This window comes from Galeopterus variegatus, unplaced genomic scaffold (assembly GCF_000696425.1).
Source record: "Galeopterus variegatus unplaced genomic scaffold, G_variegatus-3.0.2 Scaffold2157, whole genome shotgun sequence".
Classification (NCBI taxonomy): domain Eukaryota; kingdom Metazoa; phylum Chordata; class Mammalia; order Dermoptera; family Cynocephalidae; genus Galeopterus; species Galeopterus variegatus.
This window is the reverse complement of record NW_007728268.1, coordinates 132,898-143,895: the sequence shown is the minus strand read 5'-3', so window position 1 is coordinate 143,895 and position 10,998 is coordinate 132,898. Positions and strand designations below refer to the sequence as shown.

Sequence of the window (10,998 nt, the reverse complement as noted above, 5' to 3'; positions counted from 1 at the left end):
GTACCTACCTCAATGGGCAGAGGATTAAAGGAACTAATTTTTATAACGTGCTTAGAACAGTGCCTGGCCCCTAGTAAATAGAGATCTAGAAAATGAATGAAACAGGATCCAGATCTGGGCCTGCTGATGCCAAATTCAGTGTCTGGCTCCAGAGCCCCAGACATTTATATTCCTCTTCACAATTTTTACCATATCTGCCTATCACCTATACTTTATTGACTGTAACTATTTACTTGATATTTTCTTCCTTTTGAAGATCTACATTAATTTTTTAAAGGATATTTTATATTAATCCTTTCATATGCTAGTTATAAACTTTTCTAACACATAATAAAATAAATTCACAAAGATTTTAAAGTGTTTATCCATGGGCTGCATAAAATCAGCCCCTGTACCCTTTGGGTACAAAAATTTTTAACTTTGTAAAGAACCTTTGGAGAGGCTGGCCTCTTAGCTCACTTGGGTAGAGCATGGGGTTGGTAACACCAAGGTTAAGGGTTTGGATCCCTATACTAGCCAGCGCCAAAAAAAAAAGAACCTTTGGGAACATTCTGTCCAGTGGCTTTTAAACCTTTTGACCAGGACCCTCAAAATGTGTAAGAAACACATTTTGCTTCACATATTTTATGTACAATAAAAAGCGGTAGACCCTGGAGCCCATGCCTGGGTTAGAACCTCCACTGCCTCTGAATGCCTGTGTCACTTTTGCTGAGTGATTTAACCTCACTGTGCCTCCATTTTCTCATCTGTAAAATGGGGATGACAATAATAATATTTACCTTACAGGGTCATTTGAGAATTAGGAGTTTATATGTGTAAAGCCCTAATAAGTGTTCTATACATTTTTGCTATTATCACAATCACAGCACACATCTGTAAACATGTAAATGAAACAAAAGTCACATACGCACACACAAATCTTACTACAGGAAATGCACTGTGATATTTTCTATTCTATTTTACTTTGTTCTTTTAAAAAAATGATGTCATCTTTGTGAAATTTTACAGAGCTACATATTTATGACACATACCCCTTTCTGTTTTGAACATTATACTTCAGTAAAAAATATTTTTAAAACAATATATTTTTATTTAAAGAAAAGGCAAGAAATTAAAAGAGAAATTATAGTTGATTTGCTGAAACTATTTTGTCTAGCCCAGTGAGGCTATGGAGCATCGTATGTTAACAGATTTGAGGTCCCTAGCGGCCTGGGTGCTGCTGATTCACAATTCCTATTGAATACTGTTGAATTGTACTCTAGAATAATATATCTGATTAAAAACAAAAACATATGGGGCTGGCCCGGTGGTGCACTCGGTAGAGTGCGGCGCTTGGGAGTGCAGTGCTTGGGAGTGCGGTGGCGCTCCCGCTGAGGGTTCGGATCCCATACAGAGACCGATCCACTCACTGGTTGAGCGTAGTGCGGGCGCGACACCGAGGGTTGCAATCCCGTTGCCGGTCACGAAAAAAGACAAAAAGGAAAACAAAACAAAACAAAAACAAAAACACATCCATCAAGGGCCTTTAAAATAAATAATATTCAATATATTAAAGCAAGGGTCAGCAAACTACAACCTGTGGGCCAAATCTGGCCTACTGCCTGTTTTGGTAAATAAAGTTTTATTGGAACATAGCCACACTCATCCACTTATTTATTGTGTATGGCTGCCTTTGTGTTAAAACAGCAGAGCTGACTAATTGCCTGATATCCCATCTGGCATGCAAAGCTTAAAATATTTACTTCTAGCCTTTAACAGATAAAGTTTGCCAACCTCTGCATTAAATTTACAATTCAAAACCCTTAAGGTTAAGTTAAATCCTATTTATTTTATATCTTATTTTATTCTATTTATAGGCCTAGCAAATTTTAACAATTTTATTTTCCCCAACATTTTACTTTGAAAGATTTCAAACCTACTTGAAGTTGAAAGACTAGTACAGTGAGCACTGATGTGTCCTTTCACCTAAATTCACCAATTGGTAGCATTCAGTCACATTTGCTTTATTGCTGTCTCAGTATCTGTCTATGTACTTCTTTATTGAAACATTTGATCTAAAAAATTGTATATTCACAGTTGTTATACATATTTGACTTGTGGGGGGGCGCTGTGTGTATATGTGAGCATGACTCAGGGCAGAGGTGGTTTGCTGTGTACCGGCAAATTCATGCTCCTTTTTCCATAGTTAGAGCTATTCCTGGAAAACAGTGGCCCCGCTAGGGACCACATATCCCAGACTCCTTTGTCTTTGGCTAGGGCGATGTGACAAGTTCTCATCAATGGAATGTGAATAGAAGTGGTAGGAGTCACAGAGCAGGCCACTTCTGGGGTCCCTGGGAGACTGTGTGATAGAGGTAAATATACTTTTAACTTAAACATTTAGGGTTTGCTTTTTATATCAGCTGGTTACAGAAGGCACAGCTCCTGCATGTGAGCCTCTCAGGATGCTTTTAAAACAAGATAAATTCTTCATAAAACAACCAGAGAAGTCCCAAGACACTTTCAACACAGGATAGAATTAGTTGCAGTCAAGTGTAAGTAAAGTCAGCGTGGTGTGCAGCCAGGCTGTCATCTTTGCAGACACTGTTCCCTCAGCTGGGACAGTCTCCCCCCTCCCTCTCTTCTCCCGGCTAACTTCTGCTAAACTGAAATGTTCAGATATCAGTCCAGTCCTCCAGGATCAGGGGGTCCCTGACCCTTTTCCTCCTGAATCTCTTCATGTTCCCACAGTGCCCTATCCAACCATATCATGGCACCCTGTCTTTTGTTGGTGCTGGTTTGTCTGTCTACCCCACCAAATTGGACACTGTCCAAGATATAAAGCCAAGTTTTATTCTCCTATGTTTCCCCAATGCCTAGCCACTAGTAGAAGCTTGTTGAAGAAATGAACAAGCAAACAATGAATTATTAAATGCAGGAGGCTTTGAGGTGGAGACAGGATGCATTCTGGGTATCCATTTCCTCCCTTTACTAAGTGGGACAGAGGAAAGCAATGTTTTCTATACTCCAGCTGACCGGGATACCCCAAATCACATGAGAAACTCAATAAAAGGTTATAGATTCTTGGAACTCACTCCAGGAGATTCTGATTCACCAGATCTGGAGTGGAGCCCCAAAATATGTTGGTTTAAGAAAGTTTTCCATCTGCAACAGGGTTTCTGAACCATAGGAGCTGAAGACTGAATTGAGGCAGGATAGAAAGATGGTGTGGAGACAGGAGATAGGGGAGGAGGTGGGGGAGACCACATTTTGGGAATGAAGGGTGGCAACGCATCTGGCCTTATATTGGACACGGTCCCGTAGCCAGCCAACATCTGGGGTCCTACCCAACTTTGGATCCATTGATCCTTCACAGGGACAAATCATGTTATAGTTTATAATACGTTTTTCCTTCATTAGCTCATGGAACCCTCACAACAACCAAGGTTCATTCAATGGATGAAGAAACTGAGAAACAGAGAGCTGAAGCCAAGAGTCCACCATCTCACAGCTTCAAGGGGAGAGCCACTTCACCAGACTAACAACAGCTCTAACAACAGCTGCTGATCTGACCTGAGCTGCTGATCTGCTGATGCTATTCGTCAAAAGGACTAGGCCTATATATGTAGAAAAAAACAGACTCATTTGGCATTTAGAAATGGACACATTGCCCTGATGGAAGACTGTTGACCCATGGTCAAATTATCCCATCTCCTTACTTGTTCTATCCTGAACACTTGAAGGTGCTGCTATTCCCAGGCCATCTCACCCATCCACCCATCCACCCATCCATCCATTCATCTTTTCAGCTACCCACCCACCCATCACATTATTCATCCATTCATCCACCCCCTAAGCACCCACCCATCTATCCAGCTACTTATTCATCCATTTATCACATGCATCCACATATCTTTCCATCCATCCCATTCATCCAGTTTTCCATCTATCCATCATTCTCCACACCCACCCATCCATCCATCACATCTATTCATTAACCCATCCACCCATCTATCCACCCATCCATCTTCCCAATTACTCATTCATCCATCCATGTGTCTCATCCATCCATCCATCCATCCATTCCTCCATCACATCCATTCATAAATCCATCTACCTATCTGCCCACCCAGACACCCATTCATTTATTCATCCATCCATTGTCCCATTCACTCAACTATTCAACTAACCCCCACACCGTCACAGTCTACAGGGAGTCAGGCCCTGTGGAAACCTGGAGCATAACAAAAAGAGTCAGACAAGTACAGACCTTGCCCTCCAGGAGATTTGAGGTTCTTATAGAAATGACAAACTATGAAAGAGCCAAAATAGATAAAGGGAAACTATGTTGTTGCTGTTGTTGTTGTTTTTGGCAGCTGGCTGGTATGGGGAAGGAAAACCACTGAAAAGAAAACAAAGGTAGGAAAAAAATCAAGCGAGGAGTCCGGTCAGCACACAGATGTGCACACCATAGCATCTCATCCGCACAGTGTTCAGGCAACCCCAAATTTGGCACTGAGCTAGATTCTGACACTCAAAGCAAATTCTACAACACAGGAGTCGCAGTTTCCTCAGTTTTGATAGACTACCTGGTAGCTATCCCTGCTCTCTTATAACACACTGGTTTTACCTGTGTCCTGGGGTTCTTTTGGCTATCTGGAGACATTTTTGGTTGGCACAGCTGGTGGGGAGAGATGTTACTGGCATCTACTGAGTACAGTAGCAGCCACAAATGCTGCTTAACATCCTACAATGCCCAGGACAGCTCCGCCATGACAGAGAATTACCCGAGCCAAAATGTCATTAGTGCTGAGGTTGAGAAACTCACTATAACACAGTCTCAATTTCGTGTGGAGCAGTAGTGTTGCCAGCCCCCAAGACAAGAACATCATTGGTCTAGACTAGTCATGGCTGTCCCATTTTTTTCCCCTAGGGACTTGACTTCCCAGATGTCCTTGAACTGGGGAAGTCTGCTGAGAGGTTTCTAGGGACATTTTGCTTTTTGGTAAAAGAGACAAGTGCATTCAGGAAAACCCCTTCTCTCTTCCCTCCAGCTGCAGACACTTATGTGCAGACCTGATGTTTGATGCTGGGATGGCCACCTTGGGTCTGTAATGGGACAAATTTGAGGACCAAAAGCCAACAAAGTGAAGGTGGCAGAGAGAAAGGAAGAGCATGCATCTGGCTGACATTGATGACTGTTGTTGCAGGGCTGTCTCTTAAGATCTTCCACAATTCATTCATCCAACAAATGCTTATTGAGCATTTCTTCTGTGCCAATCACTGTGTGAGACGTGGGACAAGCAAGGCCAACCTCATGGAGTTTATAGTCTGGGACGGGGGACAGACACACAACTCACACTGATAACCATCTGATCAGAGTAAAGATGAGAATGACAAAGCAGAATCCAGTATGCCATGGAGGCACTGGAAGTCCAGAAGAGGGTCAAGTTCACCCAGAATTGCCACACCTAAGATCAGCTCATTACAGACTTTCCTGCTAAGGCTCAAAAATGGGAAACAACTAGGATTTATTGAGTGCTTACTCTATGTCCAGCACGATTCCAGCACTCATGAGTTAATTCATCTGATCCTCACAACAACCGTGCCCTCCACTGTCTCTGAGACTCTGCTACGTGCCCTGTCACTTACCCAGCAACTCACCTCTGCGATAGCAATCCTAGGAGACAGTTATTGTTATCCCCATTAGAGAATCCCAGGAGAGGGATTTCTCCCCTCATCCCCACAAAGCACTTATTTCTTTTATCAGAAAGCAAATTCTTCCCAGAGCCTCACAGCCGACTTCCCTAGTTCATTTTATAGATCAAACACCCGAGGCTCAGAGAGCGTTGGTGACTTACAAGTCCACACAGCTTTTAAAAAAAAAAAAAAAAAAAAGGCAGGTCCTGGATGCTAACCCAGATTTATTTGATCAAAAAAGCAGGATTTTTTAGCTATGATCGCACACCCATACACACATGCACACACATACTTAAGCATATGTCCCACTGTCCCAGGACAAAGGTACTCTTTTTTTGTTGATGTGTGTTGCCAGTCCGGCCACTGGAACCCTCCTTTCTCTGTCCAGCCATATCTGTAGCCAAGAGGGTCAGCAACACCTGGACTATGTCAGGTCTGGAGTCAGATATCTTTCTTTCTTTCTTTCTTTTTTTTAAAATAATTCTGAGCCTTAGTTTTCTCTTCTGTACTTGGAGATAACAATATTATTTATCTCACACAGTTGTTGTGAGAATTAAATTAGGTAATAGGAGTGGAACATCCATCCATCCATCCATCCAACTGTCCAACAAGTGTTGGTTGAATACTTACTACACAGGGGCTGAGATGAAGGGACATGAGGACATCCTACAAAGTGCATAGACCTGGGGGACAGTAACAGGCCGTCAGGGCATGTTACTATTATATTATCTTTGAGGAGGAACTCTGTGGGGCCTCTGTTTGCCCCTAGCCTAGGCTTACAACCTGGGCTGTTCTTTCCCAGAAGCTGACTGTCTGGCTCCTTTGGGAGACAAGGAGTCTTCCTCTGGCAACAAGTTCAATCAAGTCTTGTAAGTGTGTCTCACACCAAGTCTTAAAACTGTGGATTAAGGTATGCTTAGCCCTTTAGCTATGCTATCTTCCCTAAACCACCCCCCACCCCCCACACCCTCTGTGAGATAGATCCTGTTGTTATCTCCATTTTACAGATGAGGAAATAGGTTCAGAGAGGGGAAGTGTCTCGCTCAAGGTCACACAGGTGATGTGTAGGATGGGTCCCCAGACTGTTTGTTTCTTCAGCCTCTGCTATTTCTGTCGTATCACATACTCCTGTTGGATGGTGGGTCAAAGCAAAGGAGATCCCCCAGACTACACTCAGGAGACCAGTTCCTGATTCTGTCATTCCTTGGCCATCTGTCCTCAGCTAATGATGACATTAAACAATATTGAGTCCTTATGATATGCATGGTGTCAAAGTCTTTACACCCTTGCTCTTCCTTAGCCACCCACGACATCCTAGTACTGTCTCCACTTCAGAGAGAAAGAAACAGTCACAGAAATGTTCAGGAATTTGACTAAAGTCACAGAACTAGCACCAAGATCTACTGGAATCCAGAGGCTGAGTTCTGTGCATGTGTGTGATTTAAATAGATTTATAAAATGCACTGAATTAAAAAAAAATCCATAGTGTGCTCCCCAAAAGTTAAACATTCTCTAATATCTCCCTCCTCAGAAACAAAACTCTTTAGGGTTGGCCCGTGGCTCACTTGGGAGAGTGTGGTGCTGATAACACCAAGGCCATGGGTTCGGATCCCATATAGGGATGGCCGGTTCGCTCACTGGCTGAGCGCGGTGCTGACAACACCAAGTCAAGGATTAAGATCCCCTTACTGGTTATCTTTAAAAAAAAAAAAAGAAACAAAACTCTTTAACCAATTTTTTTGTCTTTCCACAAACTTTCTATGCAAATACAAATATATGTGTACATATATACACCTATATCCATTTTGTTTTCAGAAACTACACACGGTCCTTTAGCTTATTGTTTTCACTTAGTGTAACTTGGACTCTCTTCCCTCCAAGTTACAAAACAATGCAAAAAAATACACAGATCTGCATTTTTTTTTTCCACCATGAGATAGCATTCCATGGTATACATGCTTTATTTACCTGTCCTCCCTCTACTGAGGGACGTTTGAGTTACTTACAATCTGGGGGTCACCCCAAGCAGTAGAGCTCGAGCCCTTCACCATGGGTAACATACACCTCCCTAGCCTTGCATCTAAAGTTTCTCACATACAGCACTAGATCATTTTCCAACGTCCCACACTGGGAGGTGTTTTCTGCCTCTTCCTCTTTGCAAATTATCCAAAGCCAACGGAGGTGTGGAGGGACCAAGATGACCCTTCCCTGGATTTACCAGCTTGGGTCCCATCCCCATCTAGACATGCACCAGCTAGATGACCTAGGCCCAGCAAGGATATCTGTGGGCCTCAGTTTGCACCTCAGCAAAGCGGGAAGATGACCCCTCCCTCTGTGGAATTTTAGAAAGACCCCTGGGATACATTCCCAGGAAAGCCCTTAGGCAGACAAAATGGGCCAGGTCCCTGGCCCAGGGCTCCTGCAGCCCCTCCCAGCACTTCCCACATCAAACAGTCAAGGCCCTGTTTGAGAGCTCAGTGAAGGTAGCAAGTCACATGCCTGGGCCAGACTTCCTGCCTTCTAGAGGAGCTGTTGGAGAGTCTTTGGGCCCATCAGAAACACACACGGTGGTGTCTCATGGCCTCCCAAACCTGACATGGTCCCTCCCTGTCCAGTCCTCCCCCAGCCCCAGCCATTGGCCCCACTCACCATAAGGACTCTCCACTGGAGCCCCAAGGGGTGCGTTCACACTGACCATGGCTGAGCCTACCCAGCCGGAAACCCAGGGGCATGAGGGAGCCGGGGCCCACACACCACGGCAGCAAGGCCACCAGGAGCCAGCGCACCAGGAAGGCAGTGAGTGCGGCCAGCTGCCACCGCCCGGTTATCTTATTGATTCTTCTAATCACCTAAGGTGGGTGGATACGTTAAAGAGTAACCAGTCACTTAGGGAACCTGTGGCTGGGAACTATCGCTGTCACTATGGCAACGGCAACCTGGCCAGACCTGAGGTCCACTTGGGCCTCAGTCCTGCACTCTGGGGTTAGGGGCACCTGGAGCCAGGGACGTGGACATCAGCCCCCCAACCTGAGGGAAGGGACTGAGCAGGAGGGTCTGGAGAGGTGAGAGTCCAACCTGGGTTGGGTTTTATGGCTCCAAACTATGGGTGTGGCACAATGCAGGGAGTGGGGAAGCCTCAGGAGGAGTAGAGGAGAAAAGGAGGTGGAGAACCGTGTTTATTGAGTGCCTACTGGATGCTGGGAGCTGCATACAGCACTGCCGTGTTTAAATTAAACCCTGAAGGGCCGGCCCATGGCTCACTTGGGAGAGCGTGGTGATGACAAGACCAAGTCAAGGGTTAAGATCCCCTTACCGGTCATCTTTAAAAAATAAATAATACAGCACTGCCGTGTTTAAATTAAACCCTGAAGGGCCGGCCCATGGCTCACTTGGGAGAGTGTGGTGATGACAAGACCAAGTCAAGGGTTAAGATCCCCTTACCGGTCATCTTTAAAAAATAAATAAATTAATAAATTGATTAAACCCTGAGATGAGGAATTCAAGGCACCTCAGAGAGAAGTTGCTTGCTTCAAGTCTCATAGCTGGTGCATAGAAGAGTTGGAATTACAACCCCTGTCTCTCATTCATCTAACATATTTATTGAGCAACTACTATATGCAGACTCTGTGCCAGACACCAGTGATACAGAAATGAGCAGAGTAGATGTCTTCCCTGCACCCACAGAACTTATGGACTAATGGAGGAGATGGGTCTTAATCAGATCATCGTTCAAATACACCATAAATTCGTGGGTGCTATGAAGGATGGAAGAACACAGGTCTGTCCATGGGCCAAAGGCATTCTGCTTGGTTCCCCCCACAGGGCTTCTTCCCCATTCTCCATGCAACCCGCTGCTGAAACCTACATTCTGGTCCCTGAATGCAGAGTCACCCTGTGTTTTAGCTCTCTTGCATATTAGACACCTGGCTTTTTTAGGAACAGTGCCATTACTTTTGTCCCATGGTGGACCTCACAGCCTGCTCTGGGATTCTGACGTCAAGGTCTTCATCAGGTTTATCATGTTAGAGAAAGCTCAAATAAAAAGCAGTAAAACAAACTCAGGACTCAGAAGAATCAGAAACCCCCAGCTCCACCATTTTCTTGCTGTATGGTTTTCGGTAAATGATTTCATTTCTTTACAGTGATAGCTACTACATGAGTTCCTCCACCTCTAAAACGGTAAATTGATATATTCCTCTCTGCCCACAGTCTGTCTTTCCAGCTCGTTTGCTCAGCCACTTCAAGGGACCTCCAGTCAGTTAGTTCAGTTGGTTAGAGTGTGGTGTTATGACATCAAGATTGTACAGGCCAGCTGCCAAAAAATAAAAAATAAATAATTAAAATGAATTAAGCAGCTATATATATTCATGGAAAAGTCTTTGTGTGGACATTATGTTTTCGTTTCCCTTGGTTAAATTTCTAGGAGTGGAATTGCTGGTTGATAGGTATGTATGTATTTCATTTATAAGAAATTTGCAAACTGTTTTCCAAAGTAGTTACACTATTTTGCATTCCTACCCCCAGTATATGAGAGCTCCCATTTACTCATATCCTCCTCATCACCATTAACTCTACTTTTAAACCCTGTGATGTGATTGTTCCTTTTGCTTTTGTTTTAAACTAGTTTTATAAATGAAAAAGTAATGCATTCATGTATTAAGGAAAATGGAAAGACAGTAATGAAAAATAAGCCTACTTCCCACCTTAGTTCCCATATCTTGATTTTTTTTTTTTTTTTTTTTTTGTCCTTTTTGAGACCAGGTACACCGTGCTCAGCCAGTGGGTGCTGGCCATCCCTATATCGGATCCGAACCCGCAGCGGGAGCGCTGCTGCACTCCCAGCACCGCACTCTCCCGAGTGTGCCACGGGCTCCACCCCCACATCTCGATCTATTGAACTTTTGAACAAATTCTTTTTTATATTTCCAGAAATTATGCACACACACACACTCACACGTACAAATGCATATAAATACATGGGAACATATTAAATACACTCTTCTGCAACTTGCCTTTTTCCCCCTTAGTATCTGAAGACTGTCTCCATATCAGCATACTTACCTCATTCTTTTGGCTATCTATGCAGTATTCCATTGCATGGATGTATTATAAATGATTTTACTACGTTCCTATTGCTGGTTTTTTACTTATATTTTGATTGTTTCCAGGCTTTTACCACTACAAATAGAAAATATCTTCATACACATGTCTTGACTAATATGTGGGGAGTATATCTATCTATAGGACAAATTTCTAGAAACAGAATTCCATCAATATTTAAATATGCTACAATATCTGTTTTATTTTTTTATTTTTTTT

The 10,998-nt window shown here is 43.5% G+C and overlaps 1 protein-coding gene across 2 annotated transcripts in view; it reads right to left on the bottom strand.

Annotated features, from left to right (window-relative positions):
* Nucleotides 1–8,378, bottom strand: part of HNF4A (hepatocyte nuclear factor 4, alpha) — a 61,375-nt gene extending 52,997 nt beyond the window's left edge. For both annotated transcript variants that reach the window (XM_008580773.1, XM_008580775.1), the window contains exon 1: nt 8,329–8,378. In XM_008580773.1, the coding sequence (XP_008578995.1) occupies nt 8,329–8,331 (3 nt within the window). In that variant the 5' untranslated portion in view covers nt 8,332–8,378. The remainder of the gene's footprint in view (nt 1–8,328) is intronic.
* Nucleotides 8,379–10,998: the final 2,620 nt, after the last annotated feature.